This window comes from Dermacentor silvarum, chromosome 1, assembly GCF_013339745.2.
Source record: "Dermacentor silvarum isolate Dsil-2018 chromosome 1, BIME_Dsil_1.4, whole genome shotgun sequence".
NCBI lineage: Eukaryota > Metazoa > Arthropoda > Arachnida > Ixodida > Ixodidae > Dermacentor > Dermacentor silvarum.
Window position 1 is genome coordinate 18,475,404 of NC_051154.1, and position 21,624 is coordinate 18,497,027.

Sequence of the window (21,624 nt, forward strand, 5' to 3'; positions counted from 1 at the left end):
TGCGAAATACGTGCTGTGTTTGCGAAACAGCCAACATAGAACTTTACATGTACACACACGCCTGTATTCCGTCACTATGAAACGACGAGAAATTACATTCCATCACCTCTGGGAGTAACCTAAGTCTCTCTCTCTCTCTCAAAAAAAAAAAAAGCTGATTGCTTACACGGAAACTGCTAAGACTGGCACTTGATAATTAACTTACAGACTTCAAGATGTAAAATTTATCAGAATTGAGGGAGATTATCAGAAGCGCGTGGCTTGTACTTAATGAGCATGCCCTAATAATACATAATACCACTTATCTACCTATATATTGCTGCTCATGCCTTCGCAACATAAAGTACATAAAGAAAAAAATGCTCGCAGTATTGAAACTTTGCAAAGATACAATAAGCACGCAATAAGAGTAAAATAGTTCCTTGGCTTCACAAGTAACAGACGCAAGGATCACACTGCACACAAGCACGCACATACACAAACACGCACACACACACGCACACAACTACAAAATATGAGTTACAGGCATTAACTCACAAATTACATACATTTGAAAACTGACGCACGCGCGAAAACACAAAAAGCTTTGTCACGGCTCGAAGAGTCAACGAAAATTTCAGCCGACTCACTTTAAAAAAAAACTATATGCACAGTTATCGGTGCTCTGTATTAAACTGAACGAAGAGCCCGGCTATGCGAAGAGCATTAAAATCTCCATGCAACTTCATCCACAAATATGAGGAAAGCTGCAACATTCACCTCGCAAAGAACGGCTTGCTTAGAAGGGGCGAAATCCCTTCTCCCGATGTTATGGAGCCACTGCTTCCGACGCACGACATTCCGTTCACCTCGGGGGATATAAAATAAGGCTTGCCCTTTCTCTGGCCTGCTGCTGCATTGAAACACGCAGCAGCAAGGCATTTTCACGGAGAACGAATCTCAGATTCCTACGAAAGGATGGAAAAACTTGGGAAACACACGTTCGGAGCGGCAGGGCGACCACCACTTGGACTGCTCATGGCGAGCGGGAGAAACTAAAGGCGCGCGAAAGCAAGTTTCGCGCCGTTTTCTTGACGTCAGGGTCACCTGACGGGGTAGTCTCGAGCGCCGCAGCCATTCAGCGTGGCGGATGCGCTGCCTCCGCGAAAGAGGGGGAGAAAAAGAGGAGGATGACCGCGCCGGCGAGGGCGTTGCGGCGTAGATCAAAGCGTGTCGCTACTTTCTAATATCAAGGGGTTTTAGAGCGCACCTTACGCGCGCGCCCTCTCCGGTGCTGACGTCAGAGCATGTAACGAGCGCGCGCAGCTGTTGCGAGTGAGCGAGCAGGTGCGCGCCGGGAGAGGAGAAGCGAGAGAGGAGGGAGTGACGTCACATCTGCTCTGCTTAGCAGATGTTCAGTCCATAGCCTCCTCCATAGTTATCGAGGAGGCTATGGTTCAGTCTATGCCAGGCAACTGTTTTAGATTAATTACCCGGTTAAATATACCACCTTCTTGTGCGTGACGTCATTAATGACGTCATTACTTCCGCTTTATACTTCCGGGTTTCCTGGAATTTCGCCAATGTCGTGCTCACGTGGCGGGTCTCTAAAGTCTACGATTCTGTGCTTTGGTGTGCGGTAATCAGTGATTTCTAATTCATTCTAATTATTACAGAGACTTCAGTAACTCAATTTATAGCTAAACTTATTATCTGATATCATATCTATAATGAAAGTTATGAATATGGTACTGTACATCGTTTTTCTATTTTTTCTGATTTATTTTGAATTTCGTCCCCGGTCGTCTCAGGAGGTGAACCGGAAGTGCTGCGCAAGAAACAACAGTGTCTGTCACTCGATGCTCGTGCCACTAAAAAGAAAACGGGATAGCAAAGTACGTATGATATCAGCAGGGTACAAGACGCCAAAATAAAACCAAAACACGAAATTACTCTCTTCACGGTCTATTCTTACACGTCAGCGCCTGTATAATGAAGTGGTCATAACTATATGTCGTCCTCTTAAGGCTTTCATACCAGACAGTTATTTTTTACCCGCCATGGTTGCTCAATGGCTATGGTGTTGGGCTGCTGAGCACGAGGTCGCGGGGTCGAATCCCGGCCACGGCGGCCGCATTGCGATGGGGGCGAAATGCGAAAACACCCGTGTACTTAGATTTGGGTGCACATTAAAGAACCCCAGGTGGTCAAAATTTCCGGAGTCCCCACTATGGCGTGCCTCATAATCAGATCGTGGTTTTGGCACGTAAAGCCCCATAATATAGTTTTTTTCAGACAGTTATTTATAGACATTGCTATCGCAATAAAAATGCTAATGGGGAGTTAAGTGTAATTACTATTTCTCCATGTTTGAGGGCATAGTTGACATAAGATAAATGTGGAATAGGTTAAATTACGTCATATCTACGAGGAGACCGACCTGCCTGTGGCGTAGATGAGCTTAAAGTAGGAGACGAGGTTTTCTTAAAGTAAAGACTTGGTTGCTAATAGTAGTAGTAATAAACTTTATTGATCAAACGAGCAGGCGACGTCAGTTTAATTGTTTCTTTGTGTCACTGCCTCAGAGTGCTCACGATCATGAGGCTTTGAATTATTTACCTCCTGCCCTCAAGGAATATTCCTTGTACATTCATTCAACCGATTACGTGAAGTGATTAGCATATTTAAGATATCTTTATCTTGGCCGCATTTAGTTGGGGCTGTCGGTATACCATGTGTTTACGTAACTAGAACCAAACCTTAAAAATGAACTGTACAGCTTAGACAAATCAGACCAACTGTATGTGTACGGTTCGTATTTGTCTTCAGTTACACAGACCACGGCCGCAGGTAGAGATTGTCTGTATTCCTGGTCATTAGGGGATGTTGGGGAATGTACGAGCTAATCATGCAGCTTGCCTGCGACATAATACTCCAGACTCCCAACAATCCCCGACCAAATCTATTCATCTCACCAACGCCTCCACCACAATTGCACCCGTTTAGGGACGAGCGCAGGATATACCCTCAGCTACACCAAGACATTACAAGGACACAGAGCACCCTCCCCAGACAAGCCCAGACGAACACCCTGCTCACGCACGGAAACACCTCCTCCAAGGCATACTTACTAAAGACCTCCCTCGCTGTAGCCACTGTGGTGCCTATCCTTCCAACACATCACATATCCTATGGCAATGTCATCCAAAACTACCCCCCTTACCCAAACCTTCATCCCTCCCACCTACCCCTTCCTCCGAGTGGCTGACCGCCGCAACCACGCTTCACGACCAACGATTCCTTGCGGACTTCATCGGCCTAGCGCTGAAGCACGCCGCAAGCGACGCCCTCGACTGAGGGCGTCGATGCATTTTTTATCGCAGGATAAAGTGATTTCTCTCTCTCTCGATGCAAACGCGTTTTGATCGAGCGGCCGAGTTCAGACTATTGTAAGGCGAAAGCCTTATATGCCCCATGCAGTGGAGTATCCGTCGAGCGTCCGGCGTTAACATCCGACGGCAAGAAAACCCATGTGACCAAGTGATGACGTCACGTTCCCGGCGCTGGACCTGCTGCGGCTTGCACTGCGAAATCCCGCGGTGAACAGCCATGGTGTCGGACGGACGCCGTGGCCCACATCCAAGAAATTGACTTTGCCCAATTAAATAATTGAGTTGACCCACGTTTAAAACCGACCTGGCCCACTCCCAAAATTGACTTGGCTCACCCCCAAAATTTGGGTGGCCCACATCCAAAAAATTTACTTTGCCGTATTCAAAAATTGAGTTGATCCACGTTCAAAACCGACCTAGCCCATGAATAAGATTGACTTTGCCCAAATCGAAAATTGAGTTGACCCATGTTCAAAACCAGGCACACTCCCAAAGTTGACTTGGCCCAACTACAAAATTTCGGTGCCCACCCCCGAAATTGACTTGGCCTAATTCGAGCACATGACCAAGGGAAAAGTATCGCGCGGAAGAGTCATACTGCTTTCGTATTCAATGCACGTAAGGAGACTTAAGCGCCTCTGTGACTTTTTTTTTTTTCCCCGTGAGGATGACGCCGAGAAAAATCCCGACCAACTAGAGGCTAACAGCTTCGCTGTAATAGGGGAAATTATATCTAACGTGCGTGCGTGACCAGCAGTTGCCAGCCGTATTGAGAGAGCATTTCTTTTGATTGCCAATAATGGGCATCACAAGGCCAAGGCATGCATTCTTTAGGCAGTTAATTGCGATACGCCTCAGAGTAGGCATCTATGATCACCAAACACAACAAGGGTTCACGAATTGTGGGCATATGCAGGGCGCCCCTCTGTAATGGGAAGATAGAGTGCAAAAGTTTATTGCTCCGGCATGAAGAGGGTGTTGCTTGAACTGGTTTAAAAGAGGTGGTTCTAACTTCTTGCGGGCCTGAAAACGATACTGCCTTCGAATCGCAAAGTATTTTATTGTTTTTTTCTTTTTACGATTTGGCGACAGAAATTGTCACACAAAGGTACACAAAGCACGTCGCCGTTTTGATCCGTGCGTGCCCCCGCAAAGGCCCAGGCGTGGCGATAAGGAGTCGTCGTTAGGACGAATTGCGGGGTGGTCATGCGTTGAACCGTAATGGGCTGATGAGTGCCATCACTTACGCACGTATGCACTGATAAGCTGACCTGCTGCGCAGCATTCACTCGTCAAGCCGATGACAGAGTCCGAGAGCAGGGTCGGTGGACATGGTCGGTCGCTTGTTCCCGGCTCTGGTATGTGCGGCGGCGGCGGCGGCGGCGGCGGCGGCGGCGGCGGGGGTGGCGGGGGCCCCCAACTGCACTGTGGCCGCCATCGAGCAGTTCCCGCGGCCCCTCATGAGCCCCGAACTCCGCAAGCAGGGAGGCATCGTGGTGCATGTGCTTGCCGCTCTCTACATGTTCGCGGCGCTGTCCATAATCTGCGAGGACTACTTCGTGCCTTCACTGGAGGTCATCTGCGACGGTTGGTTCATGCGTTTTTCTCTCATGGGGCGAAGACTGCGTGAAGGAGAGTGCTCGCTCGGCTTTCAAATAGTTCGAACAAGCACTCTCGGCCATGCTCCCAATCCTTATCTGCAAATGTTATGAGCGTACCAGGTCGCGTTCCGAAATGAGGACTCCTGTGTTGGGGACACTGCCTGTGTTCGACCTGCCGCGAACGCCGCCCAAGTGCATAAGACGCGCCTGTCACAACAAACCTGCTTTACGGCGTCCTGTCACGTCACACGCAGAAACCATCTCTTGTGTCCTCACGTGTGCACATCCCGTGCCTTATGGTGCGTCGCATGAGTAACTGAAGTGTGCTACGCGAGAAGTCGCCGCTACACGGGTGAATATTTATACCTCGGGCTTCAACGAGATCCCATGTTGTTGCTTTGAAAGCTTCGCTGGGCCAATTTTTGTTTTTCTCTGTTGGGTCGAACTTTATCAACAGCTGAGCATACTGCGATTGATATTCACAACGAGACCTCGTAAAACCGACGCGAAGTCAACAATAAAATTAGAAAAGGGGGGGGGGGGGGGAGTCGCACGCCTGCATGAGACGAAAAATTTCAAACATGTGAAACATACATGTATAAATATACATATGTTGCTGCCGAAGCAATGTTAAGGATTTATTTATTTACAAAATACGCGGAACGTTTACAAAGATTCAAGCGGAAAGAGTATATTGGGGCATAAAAAATGATAACGACGCGTCATGGTTTAAACAATCTGACAAGACCTACGACAAGTAAAAATAGTACAATATCAACAGAACACCCACAACCATTGTTATTTTAACATGAGCCAGTAACAAGAAACACGACATTACCAATTCACGCAAAAAGAAAGACGTGGTTCACAGAATATTTATAAAATCAGCTAAATTATCATAAAGGGACACCGAATAGGGTGCTTAAAGCATGTTCAAAGTTTTCAAAGTAACAGCAGCTTCTGGCAAATTATTCTACTCAACATTTGTTCGTGAAAAGTAAGAGAACTTGTGTACATTAGTCCTGTCAATGTGCGGAGTAAGCTTGCAGCTGTTGGTGGCGGGTTATTGTCGTTAGTGCAGGGGTAACAAATTATGCAAATGAACGGCCTGTAGTTTTCGGTGGAGTAATGCATGCAGAGAGGCTGATCTCGCTATTTTCCCTCTAGGATGCCGTGGCTGAACGTTGTTATTGGTTATTAAGGCAGATGAGGAGTTTATTTTATTATATTTGTCAAAAATGAACCGCACTGCTCGCTTCTGAATTTTTTTAAGCCCTAAAAGGCTTTTCTTAGTGCGAGAATTCCATAAAACTCAAGCATATTAGAGTTTTTATCCGATTAGTGTATTGTAAGCCAAAAGCCGCGTGCTGCTAGGCGATACCTTTAGCTTGTGGCTCAGTAGGCCAAGTTTTCTTGGAGCACCAGAAGTAATATAGTGTCTGTGATCTGGCCAGTTCAACTGTGAATATATAATTAGTACTAGGTACTTATACTTAATAAATTCTGCAATAGACGAACTATAGTGAAATAAGAATATGTAAAAGGATTCATTCTCTCTGTTAAATATTTTCATATAAACAGTTTCTTTTGCTTTAATTACCATACCGTTGACTGAACGCGAGAATGCCACTTTGTTTAATGCTTCTTTAAGCATTAAACCAAGCGGCAAACTATTTCTCTATACAACATTTTGAACAGAGTAATATTTACATCTTGACTGATGGGAGTCATAATGTCATTTACATACATTAAAAAGAAAGCTAAGGTCCTAGTACGCTACCCTGGGGCACGCCGGAAGAAACACGGTGAGACTGCCAGCAACCACAAATTGAGTTTCACAAATTGAGTTTCGTGTCTTAATCATCAATCCAGTTTATGATATCTGTGGGTGATTCTATGAAATTGAGTTTCAGAAGAAGTTTGTTATGCGGAACTTTATCAAAAGCCTTAATGAAGTCAAGAAACAATAATATGCTTGGCTTGATTTGTTTAATATGGTGCTAAATTATGAACAACAGGTATTAGTTGAGTCACAACCACATGAAGCCAACAGACAATGACAACAGGGAAAGCATAGGGGAAATTAATTGTTTAATTGAAATTAAACAAACATGCTATGCTTGCCTTGTCATTGTCTGTTGGTTTCATGTGGTTGTGACGTACGAAAAGCTGGCACCTCGGTTCCCTTCCTTCTCGTTCATTACATAGCGAGGGTCCGGCAGCTTTGATGCCTTCAGGTACCATACGGGGGTTTATTTGCCAGTTGCCTTCTCCCAAGTTCACGTATCACGTGACGCATTGCGGCAGAAAGGATGTTCTGCATCCGCCGCCAGGTGGTGATGCTGGCTAACACTTCCAGGGTTAACTCTAGTACAGATGCATAAATACTCAAGAACGTGGACGGCAAGTTGGTAGCGGTAGTGTAATTAGTAAGACCATCTCACGTGTAATGCGAAGACGTGAGTTCGTATCCCACCTGCGGCCAGTTGTTTTTTCGGCCACTTTGATTTCACTTTATTTGCAATTTCTACATTTCAATTAAACAAAACAATTAATTTCCCCTACACTTGTCGTTGTCTGTTGGCTTCATGTGGTTCTTCTAGTTATTAGTTGAGTGACAGTTTTTTTTCTGAAGACACGTTGAAGGGTACTTATGTCTATTTCTTTGAACCATTTCAAGTATGTGACTTGCAATTGTGATACAATAAGCTTGCACGATTAACAATTCAGTGAGATCTGACGGTAGTTGCTGACACACAAACGGTCACCTTTCTTAACAAAGGAACAATTGTGGCCAGCAATAGGTAAAGCAGATGATGGTAAAGATTCGTGAAAAATTTGTGTTAAAAAAGGGCCAAATTTTTGGTATAGTGGCGTAAGGAAGCGTTTGAAATGCTATCAGGTCCGGAAGAGCACTTCGTGTGTAAGCTTAATAATATTGAAAGAAAAAAAAAAAAGACACCTTTATATAAGATAGTGATGGACAGCTGAGTGATAGGCTCACGTGCGAAGTCAGGGTCATCGTTTCTAGAAAAGACAGAATGAAAGTACCGGAGTCCGAAAGCGGGCATTGCATAAGGAAGTCCATACAGGCCATTGCTAAGTCTGACGACCAGCAAGGACGTCATGGAAAGACGAAAGGTCTGGTTGACTTATTTGTTTCAAATTGACTTCGGGCAGACGCATTCTACAAAGAGGGCTGCTTTGTCGTCATGCCACAAGGCATATTTGCTGATAAAGCGCTAGAAGCAGTGCGGAAGTAATTTAAGCCTTTACTTCAAAGCCGTCTAGTGTTAAGAAAAGCGCCCTTGCTTTGCTGTCGGACCTAAAGTTGCAACGTTTGTCGATCGAACGCTATCAAGACCGTTAAACTCGGTCAGCTTGAGTTAGCTTAGTAACGTCTGCTGTCGGGCTAGTTGGTACATGACTAGAAATGGTTTTAGGCGCAAAAAATCTGTGTCTTTTATTCTGTCGTCCGTGTCTATTTTTTTGCGCCTAAAACCATTTGCAGTTTGATTTTATTGCAAAGACCCACAAACCAGACATCTCTTTCAGACCTATAGTCTCGGAGTGCGACTCGTGGCAGCAGGCTCTTTCCTGTTATTTGCAAACGAATTTGAAATCTTTCAACATTTTATATCTGTTCAAAGTCGACAATTCACACCAAGTACCATATTTACTCGCGTAATTCTCGCACTCGCCCCCCCCCCCCCCCCCCCCCCCCCCACACACACACACACACATTGCCTATCAAAAATAAGACTTTTTTTCCTCGAGTAATCATCGCACCCCCGAAAATTGCTGCAGCAGATGTCGTCTGCTTGTTCCGGCCACTGATGATGATAGCGTATGACTGACGAAGAAACCGTCAGCGGAGCTCCTTTCCACGTGGATATCAGAGGCATGGTTTCCCCAGACACCATAGCCCGCAGCTTTAAAAAAAGACTGGAATTTCAAACGCTTTGGACGGAACGGAAGACGACCTGGTGCACGACAGTGGCGATACAGACAGTGTTGTAGCTGCTAGCGATGAGGCCGCTATCAGCGACGTCAGTCTTGACTCAGACTCTGAGTAGGTCGGCCAGGAGAGACATTATTTATTTGCTTAGTGACTCCAGGTTTAGTGTCTGCAAAGAAATCTTGCTTTGTGTTGAACCTGTGATTTTAGTGCTAAGGTATAGTCCTGTTTAGAAGTACCGTCTATGAGCTTGTAGTGAATGGCGCGAGAACCCCGATTTCCATCCGCTTCGTTTTTTTAGCACTTTGTACGTTCTCGCAGTAAATTTTCGCCGCGTAATTATCGCACCCCCGAACTTTATTGATTTCCCTAAAAATAAAAATAAAAAAAAGTTCGAGGATTTTGCGAGTAAATACGGTAGTCTCTTTTTTGAAAGGTTCTAACGCAGGTACGGGCAGCGCTTTTAGCATAGACGTTCAGGACCTCTTCTGTTCTCTTCCTCATGACCATTTAATGAGGTGCGTTAAAAAAAAACGATAACTGACGACAATGACGAGGTCCGTTTCAGGAGTAATTGCGGCATTTCTGTGATGATCGTTTCTGGAATTTTTGTCCTTTTATCTTGCGTCAGCTTTTGTTGCTTGGGGTAGTATGTATGTCCAGAATTCTGGTATCTGTATTGGCTCAAAGGTGGCTCCATTGCAGAGCAACATTTTCTTAAGCGCGGTTTACTAGCGGAATTTCAAGAAGTCTTTTTCTTTGTAATTTATACCGACGACATAATAAAAAATAGTGTTCTATGGTTTCTATTTCTAGACAGAATTGACACAGCGGCGATATCGCCAGACCAGCCCTGTGTTAATATAGGTTTAATGGTGGGACACGGCAGCGTAATTTTGTGACTATTACTTCCGATTGTCTTGATGGACACCAATGTATTTTCCACGGAAATTTTAGGTGCTGAAATTCAGTAAAAGATGTTATTGTTTCAATGATATCTCTACGAATTGAAAATTTCCGATATCTGATCGCTGTTATTTGTGCCACCACTGGAAAGACCAATATTATCGGTCCATTCAGGCATGCTCGCGCTAATGAATCGGCCATTTCATTGAAATGTAATCCGTAGTGTCCTGGTACCCATAATAACTTTATAACCGCGCTAGATTTATTTATTTAAAGGGAGTTTTCGCAGTGATAGAATCATTGCTAAGAGCTCAGCTTCAAATACGGAAGTAAAATCTGGCAGTCTCAAGGAGAATGACTAGCTAAGCGAAAGCGAGAAAATGCCTACGCCCGCCTTATCGTCGTTCACGGAAGCGTCAGTGGCTATTGTTTCAATGATATCTCTACGAATTGAAAATTTCCGATATCTGATCGCTGTTATTTGTGCCACCACTGGAAGGACCGATATTATCGGTCCATTCAGGGATGCTTGCGCTAATTGTGTGTACGTGTGCAAGGTAATCTTGCAACATACTATTTAATAACCTGACTGAATGAAACTTAGGGATCTGTGGGAAAATTTCATTGAATTCAATTTTTAAATTCTGATTTGAGTCATATGATGGAATAACGTCTCGAATTTTTTACATTTAAACTATCTAATTGCTTTCGTACGAAAATGGATCCCGGCCACGGCGGCCGCATTTCGATGGGGGCGAAATGCGAAAACACCCGTGTACTTAGATTTAGGTGCACGTTAAAGAAACCCAGGTGGTCCAAATTTCCGGAGTCCCCCACTACGGCGTGCCTCATAATCAGATCGTGGTTTTGGCACGTAAAACCCCATAATTTCATTCATTTCGTACGAAAATAATCTGTGGGGTGTGAAAATGTGGCCAATGAGCAAGAAAGAAGGAGTTTGGATCGTTTATAAATACATATTGAGATCGTCTAATTGGAAAACAGTAAAATTTTAGAAATGTTTGTACCGTTAAGATGCGGAATCTGCAGGGCAATGTTGGTAGGCGCGCTTCCTGATAAAGAACATTGTTTGCAACAAACCTAGGGAGTCCCAGGCACAGGAGCGGGGCTTCACGCTCCAAAAGAACCAGAGGCTTAGTTTTATAAGCAGGGCTTCCCGAGAACAATACACAGCCGAATTCTAATATTGGACGCATGTACATTCTGTATATCATTATGAAGGCGTCCCTACGTAGCCCATATTTTCGATTGCTCAGTCTTCGTATTAAACCTAAAGCACGCTGTGCTTTAGGTGCTACATTTTCTATATGTGGACTCCAGTTGAGTTTTCCGCCATAAATGATACCTAAATATTAAGAGACTCAACCTGGGGAATGGGTTCTTGATTGTAAAATATAGAGATTGAAACCGGATCCGTTAGTGGGAACACCAATTTTGCGCTTTTACTTACATTTAATGACATGCAAATTGATTGAAACCATACATCAAGCATACTCAAGTATCTCTGCAATTTTTGGTATAAATAATATATGTCGTTGTCGGCCACGAAGAATGCAATATCATCTGCATAAACGTAAACTTCCACGTCCTGACTAGCTGGAATGGAGCTCATTAATATGTTAAATAATATTGGAGATAGGACTGCTCCTTGGGGGACACCGCGAGTCTGTTTGAATTTAGACGAAGAGCAGCCATCCTTAAAGCAATAAAATTCTCTTGATCTCAAAAATTCTGCCAACCACGCAATAATATATTTTGGGACATTATGATTCCGTAGGACTTTCAGTAAAACTGTATGTTCCACGGAGTCATATGCTTTAGTTATGTCTAATGTCACTAAAGCTGCATATTGTCTTCTTTTTCTAGCGAGTTGTATGCGGCTCTCTAAGTCGGCATGGGTACTCCATATAGAGCAGTCAGCTCTGAAGCCTATTTGATTCAGATTTAATATTAAATTATCCGACATCCAGACAGTAATTCTGTAATGTAGAACCCTCTCTATGACTTTGACCATAATAGAAGTAAGAGAGATAGGTCTGATATTTTCTATGGTGTAACCTACTCCTTGTTTTTTAGATATCGGGATTACTTTAGCTAGTTTCCAATCGTATGGTATCCAGGCGTTGTTTAGAGAATCGTTTATAATGCTTAGGAGGTCACAAGGAGATAGTTCGAATAAAATGTTTATCATATGCACTGTAATTCCATCAGAACCGGGAGCTGACAAGGGTAAGTTTCGAATTACTTGAGCTAATTCAGGCACAGTAACTTCATTAAAGTCTGACGTTAGGGCTGGTTTTTGCAAGTTATGTGACATAGACGACATGAATCTACGCTCAAGGCATTTCTATATTCTGCTTTGTCCTCGTCTTCTCCTCGTTCGTCCCCTAGCGCCTGGTGTGCGAGCGCCCGAGCCCAGGTGCATCTCTTCATCTTTACAATGTATGTATGTATGTATGTATGTATGTATGTATGTATGTATGTATGTATGTATGTATGTATGTATGTATGTATGTATGTATGTATGTATGTATGTATGTATGTATGTATGTATGTATGTATGTATGTATGTATGTATGTATGTATGTATGTATGTATGTATGTATGTATGTATGTATGTATGTATGTATGTAGTATGTATGTATGTATGTATGTATGTATGTATGTATGTATGTATGTATGTATGTATGTATGTATGTATGTATGTATGTATGTATGTATGTATGTATGTATGTATGTATGTATGTATGTATGTATGTATGTATGTATGTATGTATGTATGTATGTATGTATGTATGTATGTATGTATGTATGTATGTATGTATGTATGTATGTATGTATGTATGTATGTATGTATGTATGTATGTATGTATGTATAGCATAACATAGCATAAAATAACAATATATAACATCATTATCATCAGCCTATTTTTATGTCCACTGCAGGACGAAGGCTTCTCCCAGCGATTTCCAATTACCCCTGTCTTGCTCTAGTAGTAGTAGTAGAAAACATTTATTGTAAAAAATATAGGACGAGCGGTCTTCAGGTTGGTCGGGGCCCCTATTCTAGGGCTCCGCTGGCGTGTGCTCTGCGGCTGGCCTGGAGTGTGGCAGCTCTCTGGGCCGCCTCCTCCGAGCTGGAGAGCAGGGCCTCCCATCCCTCTCGCGTTGTGGTTTCGTGAATGTTGTCTTGAGGAGCCTTGGCGCATTCCCACGTGATGTGGTCCAGCGTGGGCTCGGCCCCGCACCACGGGCACTCATCTGGATACCTCTGTTTATCTATTTTGTGTAGGAGATGCAGGTGCGGGTAAGTTTTAGTTTGCAACCTTCTCCAAGTGACTTGTTCCGTTTTGCTTAGTTTCCGATGGGGTGGGGCGAATTTCATTCGAGCTCTCCTGTAATATTCGAGGATTGCCGATCGGCTCCAGTCTACCGGTTCGGGTTTGATGCTCGCCTCACTGTCGCGGTGGCACTGGTATGTTGCGTGCGCAGTGGCCACCATGTGGGCGAGTTCATTTCCCCCTATGCCAGTATGACCTGGTATCCAGATGAGTTTGATTGCGCCAAGGTCTTTGTGTTCATTTATTATCTTGGCGGCTGCCACGCAGACCCTACCGTTTCGGTAGTTTCTACACGCCTGCATGGAGTCCGTCAAGATGTGGCCTACCTCGTTTGTGTTTGCGTGCGCTGCAATAGCCATAGCGATGGCTATCTCCTCGGCCTCGCAGATATTGTGGGCCCGCGCTGTGGTACTCGTGACTTCTTTGTAACTGCTATTTATCACTGTGGCTGCAAACCATGGTGTACGTGTTCTGTGTACTGTGGCGTCAGTGTAGTATGTGTTATTCCGGCCCTCATATGTTTTCTTGTAGTGCTTAGCCCTAGCTTCTCTGCGTCCCGGGTTTAGGACAGGGTCCATCCCTTGTGGGACTGGAGAAACCGTGATTTTTTCTCTCTGGGCGGTTGTGAGGTCCGCCTGTCTGTTATGGAGTTTCGTGCAGTCTCGGAAACCCAGTCTGCGCAGGGTGTCTCGTCCCGTTGCTGTCTGGGTGAGCCTTAACTTTTGTACATTGAGCTGTGCCTCCATGAGTTCACCAAAGGTATTCGAGACCCCAAGGGCCATAAGGAGTTCCGTTGAGGTCGTTTGGGAAAGCTGCAGGGCCGTTTTGTAAGCTCCCCGCAGACAGGTATCTATGGAGTCTATCTCAGTCTTTAGCAAGTTGTAGTAAGGAAGACTGTATAGCATTCTACTTTCGATAAGACTTTTGACGAGACGAATTGTGTCGTTTTCTCTCATGCCAACCTTTGTACTAGTGACCCTTCTGATCATTCTAGACACCTGTTTTACGGATGTCTGAATGCGGTGGAGGTTGACGGTGCATCTTTGGTTTGACTGAACCCACATACCCAGGATGCGGATGGTGGTTTTCTCCTCTATCTTTTTCCCAGCCAAGTGTACCTCTAATTTGTGTTGCATATCCGCTGGGACCGATTGGTTGCCCTTGCCTTTCCATATTCTAATTAACTCTGATTTTTGTGGGGCGCATTGCATGCCGCGTTCCACTACGTATGCCTCGATGATGCTTGCGGCTTCCTGCAGTCTCTCTTCCTTTTGCCCCAGCGAGCCTGTGGTAGTCCAGACCGTGATGTCGTCCGCATACATAGCGGACCGTATATGCGGCTGGTCCTGGAGTGTCCTAGCTAGGCCTAGCATGGCTACATTGAAGAGGGTTGGAGAGATTACTGCTCCCTGTGGTGGTTCCGCGATGTGGAACTTGTATTAATCGCAGTTGTAGGGTGCCGATCTTGATTTCAGCCGTGCGATTACTTAGAAATGCCCTAACGTATTTGTAGATTCTTTCCCCGCATTTTGTGTCGGTGAGGCCGTCCAGGATCCCCTGATGGCTCACGTTGTCAAAGGCGCCTTTTATGTCGACAGCCATAACTACGTGCTCGCATCCTGCTGCGGGTTGTATCAGCACCTCCTCTTTCAGCTGGAGCAGGACGTCCTGAGCTGAGAGGTGGGGCCTGAAGCCAAAGACGTTGTGCGGCATTAGGTCATTGTTTTCGAGATGGTCCTGCAGCCGTTTGTTTATCACCCTCTCATACAATTTGCCTAGGCATGACGTGAGGGAGATTGGGCGCAGGTTTGCTACTTCCAGTTTCTTACCGGGCTTTGGGATTAGAATTACCTGGGCATGTTTCCACTGTTGCGGGATGGTGCCAAGTGCCCAGTGCTCGTTAATGAATTTTGTAAAGGCCGTGATCGAGCAGTCGCTCATATTTCTGATCATTGCGTTGGTGATTTTGTCCGCTCCCGCTGCCGTATTCTTTGTCATGCACCCGATGGCTGCGCGGACCTCGAATTCGCTAATGGGGGCGTCCAACGCATGGTTGGGCTTTCCTTGATATTCTGCGTCGTAGGGGCGCGGGGCCATATCTCCTCCAAAACATTTCTCCTCCACCTCGGCCAGGAATTTCTCCTCCGTGCCTGTGTACGTATGGAGCAGGCGTTCTAACGCCTTATTGTTTTCGCCCTTAGTTTTGGTCGGGTCTGTGATGGCACTGAGTATTCGCCATGTTTTGCTCGTACTCAGCGTTCCGTCCAGACTGTCGCAAAATTTCTTCCAATTACTTTCAGCCAATTCTAGGGCATAGTCCTCTGCCTCCTTGGTGATTTCAGCAATGCGGATTTTGAGTTTCCTATTTAGTTTTTGCCTCTTCCACCGTTTGGTGAGCCCTCTGCAGGCTTCCCATAGGTGGAGCAGATGCGGATCGACGCCTGGAGCTTCCTCTGTGGTGGCCACCTTTTTGGTGACCATATTTTTGTGGCTGCGGAGGTCGTCACACCATTTGTCCAAAGTTCCCATGTCGAGATCCGCATCTGTTGTGCGTTCCCTGTATGCGTGCCAATCCGTGACTTCAGCGGTACCAATTTGCCTTCTAATTTTGCGGGTTTTAAAAGAGATGCTGAGTATGTAGTGATCACTCCCCAGGTTGTTGAGAGTGTTCAGCCACACTGCGCCAACGAGATTTCTTCCCATTGTTAGATCGGGACTAGTGTCTGCCTGTACGCTATTCCCTATCCTTGTAGGGATTGTGGGGTCCGTGAGTAGTTGTAGGTCCCACTTGTCCATAAGTTGTACTATCTGTCTTCCCTTGACGTCTTGGGTGGGGTAACCCCATGCCCGGTCCCTTGCATTGAAATCCCCGGCGATTAGTAGCGGTTTGGTGTCCGCTTTTCGAAGCGCTCCTTCTATTATGCCGGTAAAATCCGCTGTCCTTTGGCGGGGGGGGCTATAGATGTTTAGGAGAAAAACACCATGCCGTCCTGGGCCCTTACAGAGAATTTCTACTAATATGTGGGAGATGTCCGTATCGACACCAGTATCGTGTTTGATTACCGTTACGGATTTGTGTATTAGCGTTGCTACCCTGTGCTCTTCCGAAGCAGTAAATGCTTCATAGCCCTGCAAACTTGGTACAGTGCCCACTTCTTGGAGTGCTATTGCGGCCGGCGGCGTCTGTTGGGACTTAACCAGCTGCTCCAGCAATCCCTTTTTACGCCGGAACCCTCTGCAGTTCCACTGCCAGACCTCTGTGGTTTCCCCAAGGCCCCTGTGGCGTCTAGCCATGACTGACTGAGGGGTCCTGTCCGAAGGTGTGCAGTCCGGGCCTATTATAGGACTTTTCTGCCCTCTCTCTTATAGTAGTGCCCGTTGTTTGCTTTCTTATTAGCTGCCTGCACTCAATTTGTATGGCGTTTGTTCTCTTTTCCATCTTTTCTTCTTGCTCGGCGAATTTCCGATCAATGTATTCTGTGATGCGGGGGATTATCGTGTCTACCAGGTGTTTTACTGTTTCCTCCGTGACTGGTGTCTGCTGTGCGGGCTTGGCAGTGCTATTGCTCACCGTCGTTGTGTTGTTTGATTTAGGGGGTGACTGTTGAAACGCGGGTGTTTGTACCTGCTTTTTAAGCTGCCTGTTTTCTCTCTCCAAGTCGCCTAATCTGACTCTTGTGATTTCTAACTCTTTCCTTAGCTGCGCTAGTTCGGCAGAAAGTGTGTTGTCTGGTTTGGGTTGGGAGGCCACCTTTGCCCAGCTCACCTCGATTTCTTTGTTAGCTTGTTTCAGTTTCTTCTGCTTTTGCTGAGGCGGTGGTGGTTGCCTCGCCTCTGGGGAGCTGGATCTCCCCTTAGACTCCGGTCTCGACCTGGACTTGGACCGTCCGGGAGTGACTGAGCGCTCCCTCTCCGAGCTCAGCCAGCGTTCCTTGATGTTCCCCCGCTGATTGGGCCGGCTCCGATGCTGCTGCTGTTGCGGTTTCGGTCGGTCCCGTGACTGGATTTGCTTGAGCTTCTTCTGACATTCTGGGGCCCCGGTGGCGTGTTCCCCGCCACAGAAGGCACAAGTGGTTTTGCAGACGTGGTCTTGCGGTGGGTCCCCCATTCCACACTGTGCGCATTGGCTCGTCACTGCTTTTGGGCAGACGTCCGTGCGGTGGCCCGTCTCCTGGCAGGTCCTGCAGTACTGCCTCGTCGGCTGGTATGGGACGCACGGTGTCTCGCCGCCGAAGAGGTAGACGTAGCGAGGCAACACGTCCCCGTCGAACATCAGCAGCACTGTTTTGCTTTCCCCCAGGCGCCGGGCCTGGAGCACCTCCACTCCTTGCGTTCTGACGCAGATGTTGTCTATAATTTCGTCATCCGTGACGTCTGTATTGATGCCGTGTATTACGCCCTTCAGGAGGTATTCGGGGGTTGTTACGTAGGTAGACATCGGGTGGGACTTGCCGTTTAGGTTGAGATGCTTGATTTTTTCGATCCGTTTCCCGTGTTCTTCGAGCGCGGTGCTGACGATCACGATGTTCGAGCCCGGTCTGAGGCGGATGATCATGTCGTCGCATTTGAATCCCGCGGCGGAGCCCCCTGCGGCTTCCATGATGGCGCGCGCCACCTCGTATGTCTTGAGATCGCGGACGGCGAGCCCCGGTTTCGGTTTCAGGATGATCTTGATGTCGTTCCGAGGGAGAGGAGGCGCACGCTGACGCGGGCGGCTCCTTCTCTCTACGTCCGCTGATTTCTGGTCGCTAGCAGTGCCGCGGCCGCCTGCTCCTCCGGAAGTTCCGCTATCTCCCGTGACTTTTCCCTCAAGGCCAGCGGGGTCGGTGGCCCCTGCGGCGTTTTCGGCTGTGCGCTCCTGCCTCCTGACCTTTTTGCGTGCACGAAGAGACATGGCGATGTCCCACGTACCTCCGTTCGGGTCATCTTCCTCGGTGTTCGAGACCGCGGCCGAGACCTGTCCGTTCGTGGCGGCGGGGTGGAGGTCTTCCTCGGTCTCCGAGACGACGTCCATGGAATTCTGGGGGTCCAATGTGGTTTTCGAGGTGGTGCTTGACGTTCCGTGATCATGATCCATGTTTTTTTTTTTTCGCCGCGCAGCGGGTTTACCGCGTGCGGGCTCGATGTAGTTTCTACTCCGGCGACCCGGTAAGATGGCCGGCGCGGCGGGTCGGCGTGGTCGTGGCTTTCAATGCTCGCAGTGAAAAATTCTGGATCCGCTTGGCCAAAAAAAAAATGGTGTCAGTCGATCCGGAATGACTTCATGCACCACCGTAGCAAAAGTGGTGAAAATCCATGGAATTTATCAAACTCAGGAAAGAAAACAGTCAGGAGCCGATGTGCATGCGTCCGCACTCCTCGGCGCCACCTGGGGAGATCTGTCTTGCTCTAGATGATTCCAACTTGCGCCGGCAAATTTCGTTATTTCATCACCTATCCAAATTTTTTGCCGTCCTCTACTGCGCTTCCCTTCTCTTGGCACCCATTCTGTAACTTTAATGGTCCACCGGTTATCTACCCTATGCATTACGGTTATCTACCCTACGCATTACATGGCCTGCCCAGCGCAATTTTTTTCTCTTAATGTCAACCAGAATATCGGCTATCCCTGTTTGCTCTCTCATCCACACCGCTCTCTTTCTGTTTCTTAACGTTAGGCCTAACATTTTTCGTTCCATCGCTATTTGTGCGGTCCTTAACTTGTTCTCGAGCTTCTTTGTTAACCTCCAAGTTTCTGCCCCATATGTTAGCACCGGTAGAATGCAATGATTGTACACTTTTCTTTGCAACGACAGTGGTAAGCTCCCAGTCATAATTTGGTAATGCCTGCCGTATGCAGTCCAACCCAATTTTATTCTTCTGCAAATTTTCTTTTCGTGATCAGGGTCCCCTGTGAGTAATTGACCTAGGTAAAGGGTACTCCTTCACAGACTGTAGAGGCTGACTGGCGATCCTGAATTCTTGTTCCCTTGCCCGGCTATTGAACACTACCCTTGTCTTCTGCATATTCATCTTCAATCCCACTTTTACACTTTCCCGGTTAAGGTCCTCAATCATTTGTTGCAGTTCATCCCCAGTGTTGCTGAACAGGACTGTCATTTGCAAACCGAAGGTGGCTGAGATATTCGCCGTTGATTCTCACTCCTAAGCCTTCGCAGCCTCATAGCTTGAATACTTCTAAGCATGCAGTGAATAGTATTGGAGAGATTGCGTCTCCTTGCCTGACCCCTTTCTTGATAGGTAATTTTCTACTTTTCATGTGGAACACTGAGGTAGCTGTAGAATCTTTGTAGGCATTTCCCAAGATATTTACGTATGCCGCCTGCACTCCTTGGTTACTCCTTGAGTACTCCTTGATTACATACAAAAAGAACAATGATTGAAATTTCTGGAAGTCGGGACACGAAGTATATGGTTACTGGTACATTGAACAAGGCGGATATATCAGGTGTCCCAGTTAACTTGGACCAAGATTTTAAAAAAGAAACCAAGAGCTCTAGAGAAATCGTACCGACATCATAGTGTACTTACAGCCAGTATTTTTTTCATCACGAAGTATTAATTAATTAATTACTTTTAATTAGTGAAAATTTTCATTATTGCGTGCTTGAATCGCAAACATGTCATTTACAAAGTTGTAGGGCACCTCAAATAACCTACGAATCAAGCATTTATTTCGTGCTGAAGTGTGCCTGTTTGTTTTTTCCAAGAAAAAACAAAAGCCCTCGAAATACGCGAAATATGAAATAGATGCGCGCTCGCACGCCGCTATACTCAAGCGCCTCCAAACAACCTTTGAAAGATATACGGCTGCATTCGTCTATCACCACATCGTACCAGGCTTCGTTATGTAGGATGGCTCGAGAGGTTACGCGACCTAACTAGCGTGGTGCGGTAAGCGTCAGCATCTGCGGACGCAAGAATGTTGTGCTCGATCATGAGTCACTCGTAATAACTTTAACCTTCGCGTATCATGAAACAAAGCTACAGAAGAAATTCAACCAATGTTGGAAAAAAAAAAAAACAGTGCGCAAAATTAGTCCGAAGTGCGCCGTCACGGTTTCCTGGCTTCGAAATCCCCTCCTACGGCAATGCGTCAGCGGCGTGTTCTCATGATGGCGCGACCATCACATAGCGTGAAGCCCTGTATCGAGCTGCTGCCGCTAGTAAAGCCGTGTATCCGTGGCTATTCGCTTAAGAGCGCTTGAGTAGCGGCGCGAGAGCGCGTATCTATTTCGTATTTTGGATGTTTCGCGCGCTTTTGTTTTTTCTCGGAAAAACCAACGAGGCAAAGCTGAGCACGAAACAAATGCTTCATTTGGAGGTAAGTTGAGGTGGCCTACAACTTTGCAATTGATATGTTTGCGATTCAAGCAATAATGAAAAAGGTCACTAATTAAAAGCAATTAATTAATACTTCGTGATGAAAAAAATACTGGCTGTAAGTATAGATGACTACGGCTACTATGCAGTCGGTACGATTTCTCTAGAGCCTCTTGGGTGTTTTTAAAATCTTGGCCCAAGTTAACTGGGACACCCGGTATATACATAGCCAGACAGGAACACATAGTGCACACGTTATACAATAACGGTTTACTATATAGCATCCAAAAAGAACATTGCCATTTTTGGAAATAGATTATGAAATGAATTCGATCGAGTGCTGCGTGGATATTGGCCAAATGTTTGTGAAATAAGTAAATATCGTGTGAGTGGCCGTTGCAGGCCCGCAGAATCCTGGCCAAAGGATTCTTTGAGATGCCAGAAGTAGATGCATGAAAAGGTCTAGACGCCCTAATTATTTTTCGCGGAATTGTTATACGAACGTTATCCAATATTTCTGTACAATCAATGAGACCATTTACAATCTTGAATAAGAAGGTTAAAGGGTCCCTGAACCGGTTTGGACATATTTTGTAGACGCGTGGGGTACAGCTACAGTAAAACATTCGTGCCACAATATAAGTGAAGCGTCTCATATTAAGAGAGCTACGCTCGTTTGCAAGTTACCCTCCTCCCTAGCCATGCTTTTCCTCCTCAACTCGTTCGCCAAGAGATAGGGGCTAAGCTCCGCCTTCACTGGCTCTGCGTCGTGATGTGAAGTCGTGTCGTCTACTTCCGACTGTCTTGGAGCCAGCGCGCGAAGCCTCTCCAACCGCGCCGCCAGCCGCCTGCCCGTCGATCCCGCACGAAGGCCATCCAAGCAGCTTGCGTTGCGAGCATTCTGTCTCATCGCTGAGCGTGTCCGGTATTCCGGGAACCGCACCATACTACCACCGCTGTGATGAAGGGGCTTTAGCGTAAACGTGAGCAGCCTGAGTGATCGACCTGCACGGTGCAGCCACTTGGTGGCGCAGAGCTTAACCAGCCAAACCCGAGCTACTGTGTAAAGCCTGAAAACAAAAATGGCTTTGGGTCGCGCGGCA

General features: G+C 46.4%; 1 protein-coding gene across 3 annotated transcripts in view; it reads left to right on the forward strand.

Moving 5' to 3' along the window:
• The first annotated feature begins 4,674 nt into the window (after positions 1 to 4,674).
• Positions 4,675 to 21,624, forward strand: part of LOC119457510 (probable sodium/potassium/calcium exchanger CG1090) — a 102,204-nt gene continuing 85,254 nt past the window's right edge. For all 3 annotated transcript variants that reach the window (XM_049665156.1, XM_049665167.1, XM_049665163.1), the window contains exon 1: positions 4,675 to 4,958. In XM_049665156.1, coding sequence (XP_049521113.1) covers positions 4,703 to 4,958 — 256 coding nt within the window. In that variant the 5' untranslated portion in view covers positions 4,675 to 4,702. The remainder of the gene's footprint in view (positions 4,959 to 21,624) is intronic.